Source organism: Monodelphis domestica, chromosome 4 (genome assembly GCF_027887165.1).
Source record: "Monodelphis domestica isolate mMonDom1 chromosome 4, mMonDom1.pri, whole genome shotgun sequence".
In the NCBI taxonomy this organism is placed as follows: Eukaryota; Metazoa; Chordata; class Mammalia; order Didelphimorphia; family Didelphidae; genus Monodelphis; species Monodelphis domestica.
Window position 1 is genome coordinate 308,989,030 of NC_077230.1, and position 25,595 is coordinate 309,014,624.

A 25,595-nucleotide genomic window follows, 5' to 3' on the forward strand; every position below is an offset into this window, starting at 1 on the left:
GGGAGAGACTAGGAATAGATCAACACCTCACACCCTACACCAAGATAAATTCAAAATGGTTGAATAACTTAAACATAAAGAAGGAACCCATAAATAAATTGGGTAAACACAGAATAGTATACATGTCAGACCTTTGGGAGGGGAAAGGCTTTAAAACCAAGCAAGACATAGAAAGAATCACAAAATGTAAAATAAACAATTTTGACTACATCAAACTAAAAAGCTTTTGTACAAACAAAACCAATGTTACTAAAATCAGAAGGGAAACAACAAATTGGGAAAAAATCTTCATAGAAACCTCTGACAAAGGTTTAATTACTCATATTTATAATGAGCTAAATCAATTGTACAAAAAATCAAGCCATTCTCCAATTGATAAATGGGCAAGGGACATGGATAAGCAGTTCTCAGATAAAGAAATCAAAACTATTAATAAGCACATGAAAAAGTGTTCTAAATCTCTTATAATCAGAAAGATGCAAATAAAAACAACTCTTACGTATCACCTCACACCTAGCAGATTGGCTAATATGACAGCAAAGGAGAGTAATGAATGCTGGAGGGGATTTGGCAAAGTCAGAACATTAATTCATTGCTGGTGTAGTTGTGAATTGATCCAACCATTCTAGAGGGCAATTTGGAACTATACCCAAAGGGCGATAAAAGAATATCTGCCCTTTGATCCAGCCATAGCACTGCTGGGTTTGTCCCCTAAAGATATAATAAGGAAAAAGACCTGTACAAGAATATTCATAGCTTCGCTCTTTGTGGTGGCCAAAAATTGGAAAATGAGGGGTTGCCCTTCAATTGGGGAATGGCTGAACAAATTGTGGTATCTGTTGGTGATGGAATACTATTGTGCACAAAGGAATAATAAAATGGGGGAATTCCATGGAGACTGGAACAACCTCCAGGAGGGGATGCAGAGCGAGAGGAGCAGAACCAGGAAAACATTGTACACAGAGACTGATACACTGTCGTACAAGAGAACGTAATGGACTTCTCCATTAGTGTTAATACAGTGTCCCTGAACATTCTGCAGGGATCCAGGAGAAAAAAAAACACTATCCACAAGCAAAGGACAAAAGGTGGGAGTAAAAACACCGAAGATAAGCAACTGCTTGACTACAGGGGTGGAAGGGACATGAATGAGGAGAGACTCTAAATGAACACCCTAATACAAATTCCAACAACATGGAAATGGGTTTAAATCAAGGACACATGTGATACCCAGTGGAATCGTGCATTGGCTAGGGGAGGGTGAGTGGGAGGGGGGGAGGAAAAGAAAAGAATCTTTGTTTCCAAGGAATATTGTTTTAAAATGACCAAAAAAAATAATGTTTAAATTGGGGAAAAAAATAAAGATGAGGAGGAGGAGAAAATTCATTTATTCATATTCCATACAGCTGTGGAAGTGCCTTTACTTAAGTATAGGTATGATTATATTACTCTTCTACCCAATAAAATCCAGTAGCTCCCTAGGATAAAATATGCCCTGCTTCCCCTTTGTCAATTAAAATGCTTAACAACCAGACCACAACTCAGTTTTCCAGTCCCATTACATAGTATTCTCCATTCTTCCTGCCAAACTGCCTTACTATTCCTCAAGGATGAGCTTTGGAGCCTCCAGGTTGTCCCCCATTTCTAGATGTGTCTTCCATACTATGCTACTTAGAATCTCTTGTTTCTTCAAAACACAACTTAATTAAACACCACCTTCTCACGTGCATCCTTTCCAGATTCCCCCCTTCCAGTTTTGAAGATCCTTCCTCCTCAAATTCCTTAAAATATGTGTCTATTTTACTCATTTATATGTGAATGTTATCTTCCCCAATAGAATTTAAGCTGTAGAAGATCAAAAGTAGTTTTTATTTTTGTCTTTATGTCATCTTTGCCTAACTTATTGACTAATATATAACAAGGACTTAACAAATGTTTGTTGATTGATTGAAATCATTTATATTTAGATATTTAGTAAATTACCTCAGGTGGAGAAACTTAATTAATATCCTGTAGGTCAATATAACATGATCTATTGAATCAAGATAAGCTATATCTACATCTAGAAGCAGCTCAGTGTTGCAGTGGATAGTGCCATGAGTCAGGAAGTCTGACCTAGTTCAAATCTAGCCTCAGATACTTATTAGTCGTGTGAGCCTAGGAGAGTTACTTAACTTCTCAGTCTCATTTTCTTCAACAATAAAATGGGGACAAAAATAACCCCTCATAGGGTTGTTATGAGGATCCAGTGAAATAATTTTTAAGCACTCTTCTATCTTAGATTCATTACTATGTATTCTAAGGCAGAAGAGCAATAATAAGAATTAGTCAATGAAAGTTAAGTGATTTGCCCAGGGTCCCACAACTAGGAAGTTTCTGAGACCAGGTTTAAAGGTAGCATCTCTCATCTCCATATTTGGCTCTCTACCTACTAAGCCATGTAGCTGCCTTTCTTTTTTATTCTCTCAGATTACTTGTTGGTACAATTTTCAAAACTTACTTTCTGACATTTTCCAGTTCATGGTCTCTCCTTTCCTCCCACCTCTTCCCCTTTCCCAAGAAGACAGGTAATATGCTATAGTTTGTTTTGTGTTATTATACAATGCATATTTCCATGTTCATCATGTTGGGAAAGAAGATGCATATTGCTTATACTAGAGAAAAATTCATGGAGGAGATAAAATAATGAATGGCATGCTTCAATCTTAATTCACAGCTTGTTGTTTAACCTACATTTTTATGACTTTCTTGAAAATTAGTTATATCAAATTGTTATGCATTTTGCCACAAGATTTGTTGTAAAGGTGATAAAGGTGGTGAAAATGGTGCTTTTTCTCTTGTTTCAATATTAAACATTCTCTTACTGCTAACCTCTGCTAATTGGCTAAATTGTTAATTGTTTTAATTAATTGTCCTACTAAGTTCTCCTAGTCTTTTTATTTAACTGAATAAAAATGTAACTATCTATTATTTGTATAGCACTAGAATGACAAAAAACACTCCAAAGTCCCAGAGACTAATGTAAATACTTTTAAAATCTCTCTGTGCCTTTTTTGTTGAGCTTCTTTGCAAAATGTGGGAAAATACTTTTCAGTGAAAGAGAGTGTCCTCTGAATTTCAAATGCATTTTATTATCATTTATTTTAATTTTTTGCAGTTTTAGATGACTAAGATATTAATTCTCTCTGCCTAATACTGTTGTATTTTAAATTATTTTCTGAGATATGGGGGATATATTTCCACAAATTGCAATAGATTTTTCAATCCTCATAATAGTTTAATGTCTTGCTGCCCTTATTTTTATTTTTCCTGAAATCTAGAGAGAATTCCCACTGGAATATGCCTGTGTCATTCTCAGTTGGTTTAGAGGGATTATTGTTGAATATTGCTGTGTAACAGCTTTACCTCTCGTACTGTTGTCAAAGATTGTCACCACTGTCTCTGTCATACTTGCCAGTACCATTCCCACTAGCCCAAGAGTGACAGGGTAGTTATTTAACCAAAATCTGATAATGGAGTAATTAATTCTATGTCAGACAAGACATATATTTTAGAAACACTTATACTAGAACTATCTTGGATTTAATTATTCTCAATGCCTATGTAACTACCTCAGAACAAACAAATTATGCACCCATCAGATTTGTAGATGTTATTTTGGAAATATCAAAAATATAGCCAGTGAGAGTAAAATACTGATAAATAAGAAAATGCAGATAAAATCAAATTAGCCCAAAAGAGTAAGTTTAATTTTCTAAGAAAAAATTATTTGCATGATGAACTACAGAAAGTACAAAATTAGATTGTTTAATTATAAAACAGTTACTGTTCTGGGAAATCCTGCTAGCTGCCAGCAGTCACCAATGGGAATCATTTGCTCACTCATTATTAAAGTTATCCTGGTAAAAGTTTATATAATTAGTTCTTTTCCCAGGAATTAAAGAATTATATTATTTTGTAAATGGCAACCCTCTTAGATATATCATTTAGTTCACTTTACCCTTCAATGTAGGAATCACTTCTATAGCACTATAACACTTCTATAGCATAAAAATAATCATTAAGTGTTTGTTTTAATGTAGGTAGTGAGAGAGATTCCCAAATTACAAGGCCACTTCTTGCTATGTTGGAGAACCGAAAACTTTTCTTTCTCTTCAACTTAAAAATCTTTCTAAAACCAACTTTCATTGTGTTTTACAGGACCTACGAGTTTAATGGTATATTTTCTAAAAGAAACACAAAAAATATAATGTGCTTAATAGTTTAATCAAATAGTATTTATTATAGTTTGATATTTACAGTATTATAAACTAATCTTTGAAGGAATTTAGCTGCCAAAACTATACTGAGGACTGAATCAAAGACTTTTTCCTTTTCAGATTATTGTGCCATGCTATGAAAGACCATATAGTGCGTGTTGCCAATGAAGCAGAGTTTATTTTGAATCGGCAGAGGGCTGAGGATGTGCACAAACATGCAGAATTTGAGGTAATTTATTTGTAGAAGTACTGCGCTCTAACTGATTGTGTCACTGGAGTTCCTGAGGTAATTTTTTTGAAAAGAGATGAGAATTCAGCATTTCTATTTTCAGTTATCCATCACCTGTGTATAAGCCTGAACCAAAAAAGGTAGTTTTTCGTTTTTCTTTTTAAAAAAAAAATAACATTAAAGGTATTTCAGACCATTTTTTTAAGTATTTAAATGTCAAACACAAGATATCAATTTATCTTTTCATCTGACTCAGTGAAATCCAAAAGAATATTTACACTGGAAGAAATCCCTTAATCAAATTAATTGCCCAATAATTTGATATAGCAGAGTGACAAATATTCAAATAAAATTTTACTAACTTTCTTATGGAAAATGTAAATAAATATTTAAAGGTAATTACTTTTTTTTCACCTAGTCAGATTTTCTAATCACCTAGAAAGATGCTGAAGATAATGGGTTGGTTATACAAATGAACTAATAGTTTTTATCAACCATCCTACAAATTTCATCCAGTATAGCACCAATTTAATTCTCATTTTCTTTACTTATGTGTCATCTAAAATTATTTCTAAAGCATTGCTGTTTTGTCAAATAGCCTTCAAAGTGATTAAGTACTAAAAGAATAGTTTGAAAGATCTTTCATCTCTTGTTTGAAAAATGTAACATTCAAAAACCTATGAATTCAGTTTTTTATAGGAATACCCAAAACATTTTATACATTATTTTGAGGTTTAAAGTTCTCAATAATTATTTGCCCCATTATATATTGCTATTCTGTCCAAATTCTCCTGCATTTATTATTTTAAGTATTTTAGACAACTTTTTGCTACTTTCCCTTTATAAAACTAAACTTATTATTCCATCGTACTAGTGATTAAAATATTTGGGTGGCCTTATATTGCAATTGGTTTGAAATATCACACTGAATGAAAAAAAAATATTTGTGTTATTTCACTAGCATGTTGTGGAATACCAACAAGTATGGTTTGGTTGGAAATTAGAGCCCATGTTCTCAGTTTTGATGAGGTTCTTATCTAAGTGAAGCAGCTCTCTCAAACCTACAGTTTGATATACTAGTTCTTTTGCTCTTTGACCTAGCTGTAAAGTATGAGACACAGAGATATCTGTTGTCATTTTCAGTAGACTTAACCTTGCTTCATTTTGTCAGTTCAGGCATCAGACACTTGTCATAAGGGACTGTAACAACTTTATTACCATCATATAGTAGATATTTTAAACTTTGATAAAAAGCAAATTTGTAATAAACCATATCTCAGAATGAAGTTTCATATTACCTCAACAATATATAACATTGGATCTTTATCAGGATATGAAGCAGTAACCTAAGATGACAAGAAAAGATTGAGTTATCTGTTCTTTGAAGAATATGTTTAAGTATAAGATCTGTCAGAACTCTAAGCAAAATGAAAATATTCAATTAACTTTCAGCTTCTGTTAGCAAATAAGATTTGGAATATTAACTAAATTCCCTAAAGGAACAGCCTTAAGTCAATCTTGTTTTCCAGTAAGAAAAACAACATATTTTATGGGATATAAACATTTTAATTGTATTTGTCATATGAAAACCTCTAAAATAGAATTTAAAGCAAAAAGATAATACTTATAAGGTTTAATACTTAGTTAACCAGTATAGTGCCTCAATATAGGCTCATGATAATTCCACTGTCATTGAAATTATATGATGGTTAAGACTTTTTAAAAAAACTTATTACAATTTATAGACTTACAACAAAGATATTCTGTCACTTAAGAAAAATTAATATAGTTTATTGTTACTAGGTTTTGCTCAATAAATGAAAAACTGGAGTTTTTAAAGCTGGAGCTAACTTAATAAATGAATATATGTTTTATTAATGTAAAAAACCTTTTCTATTGGATTTTATAATTCTATAAATCAAGGGACTTTTAAGAAATTGATCAAATATTTCTAGAAATTTGGTAGAAGTTGTTTTATAAGCATAAAATGAAAAGGAAAAGCCAGATTTATTTTGTGATGGTAACTTCATAGTTAGTATTCATTTGGTTAGCATTTGTAATTGTTAAGGAAGAAAAATGAAAATTTAATTTTACTGTCCAATGAGCTGATGAAATATTAACCTCATTACTGAGGCAGATCATTGTACTAATTGGTGCTTCCCTGTACAAGAAGATAAATTGAAAAATGAATTAACCCTTTTATAGACTGCTGTAGTGGCTACTTTTCAACAGAAATCTACAAAAAACATGGTCTGTAATAGTAGATGGGCTATATACAGGGAAATATTTCAATTACTCAAATATCTACAACACAAGGCTCTTCCTCCACCTCATTGCTTAGTCTTAAGAAATGCTAATGTGCAGCAAGTTAGCTTGGTTTTTTTTTTTCATTTATTGTTAATCACTGAGGAAATATTTAGAAATATTAGAACTTTCAAGTGAGCTCAATACTATAATCTTTTTTTTTTTTAATCTGAACCTGTGATTTGCTCTGAGCAGGCAGCTCCTTATTAGGAAACACTTTAAACTAATGGAGATAAACTCTTCTTCAATTTATAGAATTTAAGTAGTTTCTGAGGAAGTGAGTATTAAAGTGATTTGCCACATCATACAGACCCTATGTATCAGAGTTGAACAAAGATAGTCCTCACATAGTTCTTTATCTCTTCTGTCACACTTCTTACCACTATCCTATTATCTCATTATATTGTCTCTTAATAGTCTATTATTTTGTTATGCAGAAATCCAAACTTAGGGAGAAAAAAAACAGACCATAGCTGTTTATTCTTAGAGAATTCTTCATTATCCCACAGAATTCACTATTCAGCTGTCTGTGTGTGTACCTAAGATTTGTCAGAGAAACTAACAGATATAGCTGACAAGACAACTGAAATGGAGGAAATGAGGTATCAAAAAGAGATTTCAGTAGTAATAATAAAAACATCTCAAATTTCTATATAATTTTTAACATTTGTAGGTTACTTACCTCAAAACAACCCTGTGAGGGTCGTACAATTATTTTTTTTAACCCTTACCTTCAGTCTTAGAGTCAATACTGTATATTGGCTCCAAGGCAGAAGAATGATAAGGGCTAGGCAATGGGGATCAAGTGACTTGCCCAGGGTCACACAGCTGGGAAGTGTCTGAGACCAGATTTGAAACTAGGACCTCCCATCTCTAGGCCTGGCTCTCAATCCACTGAGCCACCGAGCTGCCCCCCACGTACAATTATTTTTATTTTTTGTATGGTTCTGTGATTTCATTGGTATGGGGAAATTCCATCCTCTGATAAAAATCACTAGCTTTTCTATAAAAGGTTTAATGACTTGCCCAATGTTACATGACTACCAGGTATCTCTCCTTCAAACATGAATTCTCTTAAATGCAAATATCATAATTCCCATTTTAAACAGAAACATTGAGATTCTAGGAGGAGAATGTAATCAGCAGTGACAAATGCTGCAAAGAGGTCAAGAAGAAAGAAACTTGGGGAAAATGTTTAAATTTGATGATGACAAAAGCATTAATAACTGGAGAAAGAATCTTTATTTCTTTGATGAGATTAGAAACCAGATTACAGAATTTTAAGAAGAGATTGAGAGGAGAAATTAAGGCACCTGCCACACGCAACTTTCTCAGAGTTTAGCTGAAAGGGTTAAACATATGATTATTGCTGTCAGAGATGATAGGGTCAAGGGAATTTTTTTTAAACCCTTACCTTCCGTCTTGGAGTCAATACTGTGTATTGGCTCCAAGGCAGAAGAGTGGTAAGGGCTAGGCAATGGGGGTCAAGCGACTTGCCCAGGGTCACACAGCTAGGAAGTGGCTGAGGCCAGATTTGAACCTAGGACTTCCAGTCCCTAGGTATGGTTCTCAATCCACTGAGATACCCAGCTGCCCCCAAGGGAATTTTTTTAAACAAGGGAATAAGCATTCATATAATGCCTTCTGTATGCCAGGTACTATGCTAAGAACTTTACAAATATTATCTCATTGGATCTTCACAATAACCCTGGGAATTAGTTGCTATTATTATCTCTATCCTACAGATAACCTAGAAAACTGAGGCAAGCAGAGGTTAAGACTTTCCTAAGGTCACACAGCAAGTGCGTTTGTCCAGATTTGAACTTAGATCTTACTGATGTCAGGCCCAGTGCTCTATTCTTTTGCCACCTAGTTGCCTTTTAATAATAGAGGAGTCATTTGTAAGCAGCAGAAAAGAAACCAAAAGATGAAAGAAAGGGGAGATTAGTGGGAACAAATTTCTGGAGATGTTGGAATAGAATGGAATCAAGGACTCATAGAGAGGAATTTTCCATGGAAAGGAGAAGGACCATCTCTGTTTCTTATAGGGGAATTAAGAGAAGTAGGATTTAGTGAGAAAAGATTTCTGAATGAGGAGAAAAGAAAGGGAAACTATTTAAATAGAAAGAGCTAAGCAGTGGGCAACCTGCTTGTTCCACTGGTATCCACAAAATGTTAAGAAAACCAAAAGATGTCCCCAGCTTCCTAGATAGATGCCTGTGGAATATTTACATGTCACATGACATGTAAATACAACTATATGTGTATCCTAATAGAGATATTAGAAGTCAAAATATGCTGAAAAGCAGGTATAAAATCTCATAGACTAGATCTATACCTGAAAAAGCATAAACAAATTGAATTTTTATAAATCAAATCATACTTCCCATTGACTTAAAAATCACTGTAATATGTAGTTTTAAGATTACTGTACTAGAAGTGAGAAGGGTCCTAATCTTTGCTTTGCAAAGTTGTATCATCTTGGATAAGTTACATCTCTAGGTTAATTTATTTTTATACACACATGTGTGTATTTTAAGTCATTTTACACTAGTTGCTCAGATTATAGCAATTTGAGCTTGAAGGGACCTTAGAAATTAGCTAATCCCTCTTATTTTACAAATGGAGAAGTTGAGTCCCAGAGAGGTGGGTAACAATAGAAATAACTGTCATTTATGTAGCATTTTAAGTTTATGCCATTCTTTATGTGCATGACTTTATAAAATCCACAAAACCAACCCTATAGGGTAGATACTATCATTTTTACAGCTAAGGAAACTGAACTAAAAAACAGTTTAAGTAACCTTACCATTCTCTCACTCAAGCAGAACTTGTCAGATGTGGGATTAAAACAACATTCCATCCTTTAGTCTGTATTATAGTCATGTTATTACAGGTGTACTATATATCAGATCCTGAACCTCAAATTAGAAGATTTGGAATCAAAACCTGCCTCTTCTACTTTCTAGCAGTTCAATTCTTAGAAAATTCTCTGATCTTCATTTACTTCATCTGTAAATGGAGGTATCCAAAATTCTTTAAATGAATAGGTGAAAAGTACTTTTAAGTACTTATTGTATGCCGAGCATTGTGTTAATAACCTCAAATACATATGCAGATACAATATACAAATACATATGGTCAAGGTCTTTTAGAAGATTGCATTCAGAAAGAAAAGACAATAAAATAGAATAGTAGCCAATTTTTGTTTTAAAAAGTCTCAGGGAAAGTGATTGGAGACAATAAGAAGATTCATCCAACCTTTCTAATAGCAATGTCATCATTGACTTGATCATGTTCTAGCAGCTGAAAGCAAAGGGAGGAAGAACACAGAGTATACATACATGCACAGTGGCAAAGCTGGTCATTATATAAGGACCAGAGAATAAGGAATCATGACTGGAACCAGACTGCCTAATATCCACAGGAAGCATTATCATATTAGTACGTTGTAAGAGTTCCTGTGATTGAAAAGTGAAGTGCTCAAGGGTATGATCCCTGATCAAAGTGGCAAGATCACCACTAGCTGGTGAAGAAATGACCAGAGAGTAAAGTGAAACATTATTGGAAACTAGCCTGGCCTGATATGGGGGGTTGGAGGGATTTGAGAAACCAATCAGAATAGGGACCTCAAAATAGGAGTTTGGAGATTAAGGATTAAGTCTTCCAAGGAATGGTTTCTAGTCCAAGACATAGCAGTTGATGAGATTGCCAGGATTATGAGATCCCATAATCCTATAATTGAAGGACTCTACATATATAATCTGAACTAAAAAATGAATTTAAAAACTCAACCTATGGAAAAAATATTCATTACCAAATTTATTAAAGATGGAAATATAATTCTGTTTTCTAAAAGCAGAAAAATTAACCATTCTAAATTGTTGTGTTCCTTTGTAGTCACAATGTGCCCAATACGCTGCTGACCGAAGAGAAGAAGAAAAGATGTGTGACCATCTTATCAGTGCTGCAAAGCATCGTGATCATGTCACAGCCAATCAGCTCAAGCAAAAGATTCTTAATATTCTCACGAACAAACATGGGGCTTGGGGAGCTGTATCTCATTGGTAAGTGTCTAGTATGAGTCTTTAGAAAAGCAAAAGATGAAAAAGTTAATAATCCATATTGGGAACCAGTTTTGGTTTCAATTTAAAATTTTTTATTTTTCAAGCTTTTCAGCTCAAATGCCAATATTTCTTTCTATTAACAATGTCACGTGAAAAAAATATCTTTTGAAGTAATTATTTTAAAGTCAAGCCCTCTGTTACAAATATCTGGCATTATCTAAGATAGCAGTAGTAGTAGTAGTAGTCGTCTCTCTAAGATAGCAAACATGTACAAAATCACTAATGAATGACACCTTTATCTTTCAAATCATCCTTTAGAATATGTGGAAGATCTAAACAACTAAATGTCATTTTTTTAGACCCATTTACTATTTCTTTAACTTAACAGTTTATAATGCTTCACAAAATCTTTTTCAAAAGATTGCTCCATTTTATAAAAAGTGTTTCTTTTTTTTCTTGATTTAGGCTAATAATCTTTTTTCAATCTGACTTTTAGAAGAAGAAAGTTTGGGGTTTTTGGTTTTCTTTTATGTAAAGGTTTCCATCTCCCAATAGTCTTGATCTATTGTCCTGGAATTTTGGATAACTATACTTGAATGGGGGTTTTTTTTGTTTGTTTTTTGTTTTGTTCTGTTTTATCTCCCTATTCAAGGTTGGGTACAGAAGGCACTGGGCTTAGAGTCAAGAAGACCCTAGTTCAAATTTGTCCTCATGTGCTTACTGGTTGCTTGATCCTAGGCAGGTCACTTAAACTCTCTGCCTCAGTTTTCTTAAGTGTAAAAGGAGGATACTAATAGCACCAGTTACTTCAGATTTTAGTGAGGCACAAATGAAATATTTGTAAAGACATTGCATGATATGTGTCATATAGAAAGTATTTAAAAAAATGCTTGTTCCTTTCCCCTCGGTACTCTATACATAGTATATTAGGGCTATATTTATATACATTTTCTTTTATGTAAATACTCCTAATAATTGAAATTGCAGTCCCTTTATACCTTATTAAATAGATTCCATGAGAATTGCTATAGTTAAATAAATTCACCACCTGAAGATTAACATTCTAAAGAGATGCTTCTCTGAACATAGCCAGGGTCTTTAGACAACAGACATACAGTCTGCCATTGGGTCTGAAATATTCCAGTTTGGCAGAACTTGACAAATTACTTACCATTGGGATGAAAAATTTATTAGCAGAGATGCCAAAAAAGTAAAACAAAGTCACCAAGCCAAAAATGAAATAGGTTTATTGAGAGAGGGCCAGTCTTACAATAAAGTTGGACTCTGGTCAATACCAAAGACCTCGAGCCTTTTGAGTGTGCTACTTTTGTACGCAAAAAGCTTACTACTCCTTATATATTCAACTAAAAATACATTGATACTCAAAGTACAAAGTCAGGTACAGGTACAAAATCAGGTCCAAGTACAAGTATCACTACAAATGTCAGTAGCAAAATAAGATAGATCTCTTACAGTTCTTCAGGCATCAAGTAAAATCAGATGGCATGGGTGTGTTTGCGCTAAAATTGCCAATAATAGAAAGAAAATGGTGGAGAAACATGAGGAAAGCCTTAAATAAGAAGTATTTTAATGCTAACAGAGCTAGGCTACCAACTGAGCACTAGATCAATACCTAAAGAGCTAAATTATAATATGCTGATGTAGCATGACTTATACTGATATGAGTATAATAGAGTTACATTGATGCTAAGAGTAACTGCTCTTAATAAAAGATGCTAACTTTCACTTGGCTTATGATCACATTGCTTATCTATGCTCAAGGCAAATCTTGATTAACTAAGCTATTACTAAAATGATCATAGAAAGGGGTAAGGGATTTCACACTCATATAATTAGTGTACATTTGCTGTATGCTAGAAGCTGCCAGGTACTGCCTTACAAGGCAAAAACAAAACTCTCTGTCCTCAAGGAGCCTGCATTTTACTAGCAAACAACAGGTAGACATAAAAGTAAACTTGAAATATGTACAAAGTAGTTTGAAGATGATTTCAGAGTGGGAAATACTAGCAATTGGGAAGATCACCAAATGCTTCTGTGGAGGTAGCACATGAGCTGAAATTTGAAAGAACTGTGAGAGCCAGAGGTGAGAATGAATACATTCCAGGCCCAGAGAAAGCCTGTACATGGGCACAGAGGCAGAAGATGTTGTATTATATATGAGAACAGTGATGAATCTAATTTAGCTGTACTGTAGAGTATAGGAAACAGTGATATGTAACCTCTCTCTATTCTTCTATGCCAACTTTGGCTAAAAAAATTACTCATCACAATTTTTTCTTGGGTTTATTAATCAATACTCAATCTGGTGTGTTTTCTATATCTTTTTTGGAAAGTTCATGTTGGAGAATCCAGACTATACTTCTATCTTGACTTGGACCACTGATTTCTAAGGAGAATAATCTTGGAACTGGAAAGAACAGAAAATATAGTGTTAATGGAGAACTGAAGCCCAGGTAGAGAATAATTAATAAGATCCATGGCTGCCAGTGATGAGATCAGTATATACCAGGTTCAGGCAAATTACATCCTAGAATAGTGAAAAAAAATTGAAATATGAGATTATTGATCTATGGTCAGTAATCTTATGAAGATACTGGAAAAAAGTTGTGATGCAGTAAAACTGAAGAAATTCAAATGTTTTCCTGATTTTTTAAGAAAAGCGAAGAAAATAGAATTTGCAAACTAAAAGATCAGTTCATTTGAATTCAATTCCTGGAATAATTCTAAATTTTAAAATTTTTTAAATAGTTAGTGAAGAGGTGGTAATTCTGAAGAACCAGTGTGGCTTCATCAGTATTGTAGAGCATGGTGGCATATAGATAGGATGTTGCATCTTGAAGTAGAAGGGCAAATTTAGAAAGAAAATCTATTAAGTTCATTAGAAAGGAATAGTTGGATTTGAAATTGGACATACAAAATCAAAAAGGAAGTCTCAAGGAGGATATAAAAATAATGTAAGTAAAATGGGAATCTTAAACACAGCAGACTTCTCTATGTAGTTTAAAATTTTAATGAAATGTTTTCACAAAAGTGACTCATATTTTTCATAAGGAGCCAAAAGCAAAAAAAAAAAAAGCCCAACAGTATTATTCAGTTGACAAAAGTAGCATGAATTAAATAGATCAGAATAAGATGAAGAACCAATTGGGCTACTCCTTCCAGTCAGCATTTTAAAATTTTTAGGGGATTGTGGAGGTCAGCCTAAGGAAAGTGAACTTTATTAGGCAGTGGAGAGCCATTGCAGAATTTTAAACACTTTTTGAATAGTACTCCAAATATTAAGGTTTTTTAAATAAGATTCTATAATGGGGGGGGGGAGAAATGGAGTCACCCACTATTTAATTTAGAACTATAGAGTGTGGTAGAGATGAAATGGAACTAAAAGTTGGAGAGGGGGGGAAAAGATTGTTTTTCCACACTAGTTGTTTTTCAGTCACAGGCTATTTTTTCAAAGACTGGGTTAAAATAAAGTCCAGGACTGAACTGCTTCTTCCTCCCTGAGGAGAAGGTGTAGCTTTCCTCCCCAAGCTTCAGGTCTCTCTTCCTAGATATTATGAAGGAAGCACTTGATCTAATCAAACAATATCTATTCTCAAGGAACACACATAAGGTAGGGCAAGTAAGATAGTGGGATAAGTAAACTGACCCCCTTCTCCCCAAATCCTGCAGGGTCAGGCTTTGTTGTTCAAGGACTGCTTTAGAGGGCTAGAAAGGAAATCTTCCTAGGATGGATAGCTTTTTATCGAAGTCCTATCCACTCCTGTTGTCTTCCACTGGATTCAGGGAGTCTGGATTCACAGAAGGATGATCAAGACTCAGAGGTTCTCTCAGACCAACCTCTCTGAAAGGCTCCCCAAAGAGAAGTGAACAACTGCTCTATCTTCTCAGCTCATCTGTTCCTTCTTTGGAATTCTCTGTCCTTCTTGCCCCTCCCCCTGCTTGAGTTGCTCTTCCAGCATGTTGAATCTGGTTTTCCTCTTATTACAACTCTTCTTTAAAATAGTGCACAACTAAATGATATTTTGTAGTAACGAGGTACATAATAAATTTAATTAACATTCTTATCATCCAATATGTGGTTAGTTTTATAGCAACCTAATGAGAAACTTCATTGTTATGTAAAATGATACAGATTTTTCAAAGGCATTGCTGGAAGAATTTAAGTTTTGACAGGTCCTACAGATATGGAAAGACCACAAACAGGGTTGGATAACAAATTGTCATCTGAAGATAAGTCCAGCAAAATTCAGGGGTGCTCATCACTAAAATCATAGCTGTCTGGTAATTTTTTTGGCTATAGCAACTTATGAAATCAAGTACTAAAAAGTAAGAGGGGTTGTGATCTGTATCATTGGAGAGATAATACATTAATTAAATCATAGATCTTTTGAAATAATGAAGTGATTAGGAATAGCAAAGTATTAGATGGTATTTATTTTGTGATGCCTCTCAAAGACTCAGAGAAATATCTTTGCACTTTTCATGATAAAATGTATATTTAAATGTATATTTACACATGTATATACACATATTTGTGTTTATAAATTTTATAACGGAAGTATCTTTATTGCTATTTAGCACACAAATGGCATAAAACTTAAGAACTTTCACCATTTTATAACAAGTGCCTCAGGTTATAGCAAGATTACCACATTCTATAATTCTTTCTTTAGATGATAATTATGAAACCTATAACAAGCTGTAGAAAATACATTTGAAGCAGTAACATTTTTGGTAGACTTTTAAAGGGATTTGTGTTAGAATCACTGGAGATACTATGTTATTAGACTAGTGAGGCTCTTGATGTATTTTTTTCAGCTTGCCTCTCGGTTTAAAAGATGTTTATTTATATTTTCTGCATTCTGTGAAATAAAATATTGGGTTTAATTTTATTTTATTTTTAAATATTCTGGCAGAAAAATAAAAGACAGAGTTTATATAAGTATACAATATAGTTAAACCAGTGTTGTTTTTTTATTACAAATATTTTGCTCATTTTACAGAATCACACATTATATATTTTCTTCTCAGAAATAAAATGTGTTTACAATGATTTTACATTGTCTGTGCACACAAAAGGAAAGTATGATAATGTATTAGACTGTAAACATCTCTTGATATCTCTAGTCTCCTACACATTAATCTCATTTGTCAATAACAAAGGCTCCTGGTTAGATTGGAAAGCTTCCTTGCCCTAGAGTGCTGTATTTTGAAGTTAGCTGTCATGGATGCATTGTAGTGAAAGACAACTATTTATGTTTATGGCATTTTAAGTAACTTAGTAAAACCCTTTGGAATAGACAGAAATGCCTTTTTTACTGTCATCACTGTTCACTTAATCCTGTGACCTTGACATGATAGTGCTCCCAGAAAGCTCCCTTAGGCTCTTTCAGTAAAATTGATAAACATCAGAACTTAATGATTAGTTTAGATTTGGGAATTAACTATATTGCGGTGTAAATATGGCATAGATACTAAATACTACAAAATAGTCTACCCAACAATTTTTGTAGCAAGCCATTATAGATACTTTTGCTTATTATAAAGGGAAGTTACTAAAGGATTATTTGTGATTTGTATATTTGATATTGATTATAAATACCAACAATATACCTCATCCCCCTATTTTCAAGTTGATTTATTTTGTATGATCTTTTTAAAGTCCTTTATGTTCTTATTAGTCAGTAAGCTAGCACTTGCTAAGCACCTATTTTATTCCTGTCACTGTAATAAGGACTAAGAATTCAAAGAAAGGTAAAAAAAAATACATCTACTTTTAGAGTTCATGCTCTAATGAGGGAGCCTACATGCAAAAAAGGTTGGCATAAACAAGCTATATATGGGTTATTTGAAGATAATCTCAGAGGAAAGTTACTAAGATAAAGGAGGTTTGAGAAAAGCCTGTTATCAGAAGGTGAGACTTCAGTTGAGACTTGAAGGAACCCAGGGAAGCTGGGAGTTCCAAATGAGGAGTATGAGCATTCCAGGTATAGGGACAGCCAGAGAAAATGCTCAGTCAAGAAATGAAGTGTTGGTGTGAAGGACAAGGAGACTAGTGTCACTGGATCACAGAGAATATGTAGGGGAGAGTAAAATATAAGAAGACTGGAAAGAAAGAAAGGGGCCAATTTATGAAGGGCTTTAAAAGACGAATAAAATTTGTATTTGTTCCTGGAGGTATTACGAAGCCACTAGTGAATTCGTGCAAGTAGGATAGTCACAATGTCAGAGAAGAGAAGGGGACATAGGGAAAAAACATGAGGAATAAGAGAAAATAAGGAATAAAGTATAGCACAGTTCAAGCCTAAATTAATGGGATGATGATAACCTCAATAGAAATAAGGAAGTTAGTTCAGTATCAGACATTTATGGCAACTATTCTTTTACCATATTCTTTCTTATTTAATGTGTAAAAGATGAACAGAATGGGGTCACCTATTGTTTACTTTGGGTACTAGAGAGTGAGAGAGGTGTGACAGAGCCAGAAGATGGAGAGATAGGATAGATTGATCTTCCCCTCTCTTTTCCCCTAGGGGAGATAGCACAAATTTGTCTTTTAAAGGGAAAGAATATGTCCCTTCAGAGACTGTGTTGAGTATAAAGGTTAAGGACTGAAGCTGTCTCCCCACCCTTGGGGAGAAAGTATGGCTTTCCTCCCCAAGCTTCAGTTTCCTTCCTTGATGTTATGAGGCATGCAAACTTGGTCTAAGAGGAATAAATCTTATTCTAAAGGGATACATAAGACAGAAAGAGTGAGGTTGTTGGATAAGGAAAGTGGGAAATAGGAAATCCCTATGAGTTAACAACTGACCCCCTCCCCAAATCCTGAGGGCTCAGGCTATCTGCCTGACCTTCCTTGGTCAGTTGTGAGATCTGTCCTGACTTCTATCTAGCCTAATTGTAGCATGAAGTTCAAAGGACATATTTCAGGGAATAGAGTTCTTCTTTGGGTGAATGGCTTCCTAATAAAGTCCCATCCACTCCTTTATCTTCAGTTGGATCCAAGGGGTTTGGGGTTCACTGAGAGGTGATCAATGCTCAGAAGGATCTTCTGTCTCAGAGGTTTCTTCTCAGACCCACCACTCCAGGAGAGCTCCCAAAGAGAAGTGAGGTGATCTGGCAGTTTTCTCCTCAGCTCTTCTGTGTTCCTTCCTGGAATCCTCCATCTTCCTGTGACAAGGAAATCACTTTTAAAAGACTGATATATATTAATTTAAGGTCGCCAAGGAATTCAGCTATGTAATTCCTTAATGAAAACTCAAGTCAGCCGTCAACCTTTTATGGAGTTTTAATTACAAACAGGAGGAAGAAAGGAATTAGAGATAGAGAGAGAGAAAAGGGAGAGAAGGGAATAGGGCTTAAATACCCCTTCTGTTTAGGCTGGGCCAAAAGGCCCAAGCCCTTAGATAGCTGGGGCAAAGAAAAGAGATCAGTCCCTATTACTCACGTGACCAAAATGGAGAAACAGTCTCTGGGGCCCCCACCTTCAGCTTCCTTCAGCCGCAAGCTTCTCAGAGCACACCGCAACCACTCCGGCAAAACTCCTCAACCACCTCCGAGTCTTCAGACCCCCCTATCCTTAAGGAAACCATCCAAGTTCCCTCCCCTCAGTCCTCACATCTACCAATCACCTGTCCATCAATTTCCCTGTGCCAATGGAGGCTCTAGCTTAACCCAGGACCGCCCAGAGGTCTCTGGCTTTGCACATGTCTGTTGAAGGTCATATTCTCAAATAATTAAATCTTTGATCCTTTGCTACAGCCCTTTCTAAATCCTGTTAACCTGAGTAGGGTAGAGATTAGAATAATTAAATTTTGATCTAGGCTGCAGCCCTTACTCAATCCTGTTAGGACTGAATAGGGTGGAGATTGATTCCAAGTATCTCCATTGTATCAATTCTAAAATCAATCATGAATCAAAGAAATTCCTGTTCTATGCTTAAGCATAGGTCAAAGTCCTTTCCATTGTTCAGCAAAAGGTTTCTGTCCTAAAGTAATCTTAAGAAGGGAGAAGAAGGAACCTCCCATGCCAATGGGGTTCACATTCCAATAGTCAAGACCCACTATCAATAGGAAATTTTTCAAGTATGAAATTTCCCAATGGTGAAATTTCCAACATTTATAAGTCTAAGAAATTTTGAGGTTTACATTCCTTACCCTTCCCCCACTTGGGTTGTTCTTTTTCCATGCTGGATCTGATTTTTCTCTTACAAATGTTAGCTTAGAGGTTATATTTTTCCTGAAACTCATTAATTTTTATCAACATTAGATGACTCTCCTTTCTCTATTTATTTTATTATTCTTTTCATAGGACTATTTTATGAAAGCTATTTTAATTCATTTTATTTTTTATAAATATTTAGGCTGAGATTGATTAATGTAATAAATCAATTATAAATAAATTAATAAGTAATTCTGATAAACCAAGTTGGTGTGTTCATGGGTCTCCAGTACACTAGCTTTACTGAAACTGCTATTGGCCTTTATTACTCTCTGAGCAAGTCAAAAATCATTCATTCTTGCTAATGTTGTAGAATTATTTCAATTATGTCCAATTCTTGTGACCCCATTACTGCTTATGGGTGAGACCAAAATTTCTATCATAAGATGAGATTCAAAGAAGTTGAAGTTGGCTTCCACAAGTTCCAGAATAAGAAAAAAGGAATTCTCTGAAATGAACTTAAGTTTGTGAAGTTTTATCTTAGTAGGAAATAAAATATAGGCTTAGTAACAGGACCTTTAGTTTCCTTAGAAAAAATTTCCTGGATGAGAAAACTCCCTGTACCAGTTCTAAGATTACTTCTTTGTAATTTATAATCAGAGAGAGTTGCCTAAAGCAGTGAAAGGTTGTGACTCTTCCATGGACACAAATCCAGTATATGTAAGAGGTGGAATAATGAATCTAGGTCTTCCTGGTTTAGGGTTTGTCACTCTATTCACTACAGCAGGATGCCTCTTTGTTATATATAATGTTACTATGGGAGAAATTGCAAACTTAAACTTTGAGTAATCTTTTCAGTCACAGTGTGTTTTTTTTGTGTAAAAAAAGAATGAAATATTATTGGAAGTTATATAACAAAAATTGTAAGGAATCTTAAAGCACTTTCAGTGCCAATATTAACAGGTTTATGTTAAACTACTGAAGCAGAAAGCTGAGAAAATAAAGTGACTGAAACCTGTCAGAAAAGAAAGCTAGCCACCAGTGATATGTGTCCCCAGGAAACCAGATTTAATCAGCCATCTTTACTGATTTAGACCACTAGCATTGAGATGAATGAAAAAAAAAATGTTCTATACAGCAAAGGTTGATATGTGCTAGTAAATAAATAGGTACTTCAGTTCTGACCACAGTGGACTGAGAAAAAATAATTCCTCCATCTTAACAGCTTTTCAAGTCAAGATATATCATAAAAATGTGGCTCATATCATTTATCTGGAAGCTGCAAATTATTATGTCTCCTTGTGGACAGGGTTAGAACACAAACTGTTTTCTCTAAAAATAAACACAGCTTCTTTCCACAATCATTATTCAATGTACCAAGTTTCAGTCAAACATTCTATAGATGAAAATACTGCCTAGAGGTAGAGAACAGGCTATTACATAAAAGAGCATTTTATGTCCTTTGAGCATCAAATGAGAATTCTATATATTCCATAAATCATATGAGACTAAATATAGCAACCATTTCAGCAGAGAAATTTAGGGATTAAAAATAAAATATTCCAAAATAAAACATTATGCAGACATTTTTAGACTAGTTATCTCAGAGAGATTGAGGCTTTTTGAAAATACTTTTTAGTGTACTTTGCTATGCAGTGTCCTCCTGACTTGAGTTAATACACTTTTGTCATAGGTGACAAGCCAAACAAATAGCCAATTTAGCAAGGATGCTTAGTTGATATTGTTAAACTTTTTTTTTTTACTTTTTAAACATTTGTATGGGAATATGTTGCTGTAGAGTGAGAGGCTTCTTTTGTATCAATGTTACTGCTTTGTAGTAAATTTCTCAACCACGAGATTTCCATCCTTTTCCAGAAAGAAGTTACTATAATTTGTAAATATTCAATTGAGAATCCAAGAGTGACATTTCTGTTATTATTCTGTCATTTTTAGAAATGTACACTTTTTGAGAAGAGAGATTGTTCAGTTTTGTATGCTGTGTCTACCACATTGAGATGGCTAATTAAAAAGTTTCTCTCATTGAATTGAAATAAAATTCTGGATCCACATGCTCTAATCAGTTCCCAAGTTAAGACCACACCTCTCTACGTGATTCACCAAATTTATATCCAAATAAACTTTGAACAAGTATAAATCTAGTTTGATTTTCCAATAATTCTCCATTCTTTAATCTCCTTTAATATCTTCTCAGCTCTATCTGGTGACTATTCTCTTCTCTGTATAAATTTGTTGTAGTACTTGGAAAACTAGAATAACTCTTACCCTTACATTTCTCAAATTTTCAACAACTAGAATTGCCAATTTTGTAATTAAATTATCTTGACTTTTAAATGACTACTTCATATATCTCCTATTCAGTATAAAGACTGACCTTTGGTATCATATGAGGTATTCTCCTTTAGTAATGTCTTTTCTGGCCTTCTCATTTGTTTTGTTATAATGTCTCATTAAATTAATTTGAAGTTTCTCCATGAACCATTTTGAAATACTTTTCCCAGATTAAAATATTTAACCTAAAAAGTAACTCTTCTGTTGCAAGAGTGAAACGTATTTACCTTAGAACTAGTTATTCACTCAACCCAATGAGATTTTGTTTCATTTCAGGTTTTATGGTTTGTTTATTTTGTTGTTGTTGTTTCTTTTGGTATAAAATGTTGAAGTAGATCTAACAAGACCTAGAAAGTGACTTTCAAATATACATTAAATCCTAGGCCTTTTCCTTTAGACACAAATACACCCAATCTATCCAAGGATATATGATATTCTTCTGCTACAAGCACATCAACTTGACATGTTCATAACCAAACTCATCTTTCCCCCTTTACCTATTCACTCTTTTCAACTTTTCTATTTTGCCGGTGCACCATCATTTTCCCCAATTACTTAGAGCATCAAATTAATGCTTGTTTATATCTTTCCATACACATTTCTACTATTCTAATTCAAGTTCTCCTTATGTCTCTCCTGAATTATTGCAATAGTATCCAATTTGGTCTCTGAATTCTCCTTTTAAAAAATTTCATCTCATAAATAGCTTTCAAAATTATCATAGAACATAGACCTGACTAACTTCCCTGCTCAAAAACCCTCAAAGGCTTCCTACTCTTGCTTTTATTATGAATTTACTATCTCATCATTCTCCAAAAAAAAATTACTATTTTATATTACTCCTTTATATATAGAATAAAGACAAAAGCTTTATCCTGGCTTTTTAGGCCCTCAATAATCTGAATCCAAACTATTTTTTTTCTTAAAAACTATAGATTAATCTCACATTATTTCTCTTTAAATACGCTGACTTCCAGTAGGCTATCTTGTTCTACCATCTCCAGCTTTACTCATATGTACAGGTTGTGATAAATTACTTGTAGCTCTCATAAACTGTATTGGATCTTTTAACCCTACAAGTAACATTATTTATTTTGTATTTTTATATGAAAATATTCATGTGGCCTTTAAAGAGCTTCCTTGATTTTATGTATATTTGTATTGTTTCATTCAAGTCTTTGTTACATTTTGAGAAAACATAGTCTGATTCATGGAGCAGAATTGAAGCTAATTCTGCTCCATGAATCAGGCTAAGATCTTTCACCTTTGATTTATGAACTTCTATTACATCATCATATGTAAGTCCTCTGAATTCTTATTTTATTCAATACTCACTTTCATTTAAAATAGTAAAGCTAAGGTCCATCTCAAATCATACTTTTAACATTACTCTGGTACCCAATACATCCAAAATATATTTATGAAACAAATTTGTTTAATTTCTGAAGTCTTTCTTTTAAAGAAAAGATTTACTTTCCAGTAAATCCTTCCTGATAAGTAGAACAAGCTTTTTTTATAATTTCTTCCCTATCTTAAATTAATCATGCTGTGGTCATACAGATTAATATCTCTCATTCAATTTTTTATACCTATAATACACTGAACACCTTTTCACTAATGTTATTATCTGATAAAAATATGATACAAATCCCCTAATAACATGACTCATTGGTAACACATTTAAATAAGTAAAAGAATGTAATGTCCCTAGATACACATAGCAAAAGCTAAACATCCAAATCACTGTTGAGGCTAAAATAGCAAATGTAATTTATACAAATGTAGTGAAATCTTGTTGATGAATACTAAATTATCTGGAATACATTGAATTTTACTCAGAGAAAGAACATTGATGATTCTTCAGTAAAGTCTCATACATGTGTAGCCTGAAAGAATAGAGTCATTTCCATAGCAATTTATTTTGACTTATTTATAATCTTATCTTTTTTTTTTTAATAAAACTCTTACACTTCCATCTTAGAATTAATACTGTGTGTTGTTTCTAAGGCAGAAGAGTGGTAAGGGCTAGGCATTGGGCGTCAAGTGACTTGCCCAGGATCATACAGCTGGGAAGTGTCTGAGGCCAGATTTGAACCTAGCACCTCCCATCACTAGGGTTGGCTTTCAATCTTCTGAGCTACCCAGATGCCCCCTAGAATTCCTTCTTTGCCTATTTTTCCAAATAATTTATATATTATTAGGATTGATTATTCTTTAATGTGTGGCAGAATTTGCTTCTGATGATTTTTTCTTAAGGAATTCATTGATGGCTTGTTCTTTTTTCCTCCGAGAAAGAGATATTTTAAGTATTCTATTTCCTCTTCTTTTGATCTGGTTAATTTATATTTTTTGTAAATATTCCTCCATTTTACTTAAGTTGTCAGATTTATTAACATATAGTTGGGCAAAACAGCTCCTACTGAATGCTTTAATTTCCTCTTCATTGTTGTTGAATTCACCCTTTTATTTTCAATGCTAGTAATTTGGTGTTCTTTATTTTTTAATCAAATTAATTAATGGTTTATATGTTTTATCAGGGTTTTTCTCATAAAACCAGCTCCTTGTCTTATTAATTAGTTGAATTTTTTTCTTTCAATTTTATTAATCACTCCTTTAATTTTTGGATTTTCCAACTTGGTGTTTAAGTGGGTTTTTTAATTTGTTCTTCTAGTTGTTGTTTTTTAGTTGTATGCCCAGTTCATTGATCTGTTTTTTTCTCTATTTTATTGATGTAAGCATTTAGATATATAAAATTTCTCCTAAATACTTCCTTGACTACATTCCATAAATTTTGATATGATGTCTCATTGTCATTCTTTTTAGTGAAATTATTATTTCTCTGATTGTTCTTTAACCCACTCATTTGTAGGATTAGATTATTTGGTTAACAATTAAATTTTCATCTTTCTTTCTGTAGCCCTTTGTCGAATGGAGTTTTCATTGCAATGTGGTCTTAAAAGGCTACATTTGAAATTTCTGCTTCTCTGCATTTGGTCATGAGGCTTTTATGCACTAAAACATGATCAGTTTTTGTATAGGTGCCATGTACCACTGAAAAAAGATACATTTCTTTCTATTTCCATCTAATTTTCTCAGATATTTATCATATTTAACTTTTTCTAAAATTCTATTTACCTCCTTAACTTCTTTCCTGTTAATTTTTTGGCTTGATTTATATGGTTCTGAGAGGGGAAAGCTGAGATTTCCCACTTTGGTAGTTTTATTATCTCCTCCTGTATCTCTTAAAATTTTTTAGGAATTTGGATGCTATATCATTTGGTGTATTTATGTTTAGCTTACTCTATACATTTCCCTGCTTTAAATGTGTTTCTTATAGACAATTCTACCTTTTGCTTCCATTTTAAGTGTGAGTTCATCCCATTCACATTCACAGTTATGATTACTGAGTGTTTCACTCCACCTTATTTTTCCCTGTTTATCCTTCTCTTTCTCTTTGTCTCTCTGTCTCTGTCTTTCTTTGTCTCTGTCTCTCTCTCTTTCTATGTATCTCTCTGCATCTCTCACTCTCTCGCTCTCTCTCTGTTTCTCTCTCCCACCACCCCCTTTTCCCTGCTCATAAATGTTTTACTTCTAACCATTGCCTCCCTCAATTCAGCCTCTCTTCTGTCAGTCCCCCTCCTTGCCTTATTCTCCTTCCCCTTCTACTTCCTCATAGAGTAAGAGAGTACCCTACTAAATGTGGATGTTATTCCCTCTTTGAGCCAATTCTGCTAAGAATAAGATTCAAGCACTGCCTGCTACCCCTCAGCCCCCACTCTTCACCTCTATTCTATGAACATTGTTATGCTTCTTCCTGTGAAGTAATTTACCCTTTTTTATTTCTCCTTTCCTTTTCTCCCCACATATTCCTCTTTCTCTTACCCTTTAATTTTGTTTTTTTATATCATTATATCATATTCAATTTTCTCCAATGCCATCTGTCTATATATACTTCCTTCTAGCTGCCCAAATACTGATAATATTAAGATCTACAAGTATCATCTTCCTATGTTAGAATATAATCTGCTTAATCTTATGAAATCCCTCTCAAGTTTCTCTTTCCTTTTACAAAATATTTCTCTTATATTTCATATTTGGACATCATATTTTCTCTTCAGCCTTAGTGTTTTTACTAGGAATGTTTGAAAGTACTCTATTTCATTAAAAATCCAGTTTTTTTCAATAGAGGAACATATTCAATTTCTC

At 33.7% G+C, this 25,595-nt stretch overlaps 1 protein-coding gene across 9 annotated transcripts in view; it reads left to right on the plus strand.

The window, feature by feature from the left end:
* The window catches only part of NBEA (neurobeachin), an 829,579-nt gene that overhangs the window by 487,683 nt on the left and 316,301 nt on the right, over positions 1-25,595 (plus strand). For all 9 annotated transcript variants that reach the window (XM_056794740.1, XM_056794741.1, XM_056794743.1 and 6 more), the window contains 2 exons: positions 4,380-4,488; positions 10,693-10,859. In XM_056794740.1, coding sequence (XP_056650718.1) covers positions 4,380-4,488; positions 10,693-10,859 — 276 coding nt within the window. The remainder of the gene's footprint in view (positions 1-4,379; positions 4,489-10,692; positions 10,860-25,595) is intronic.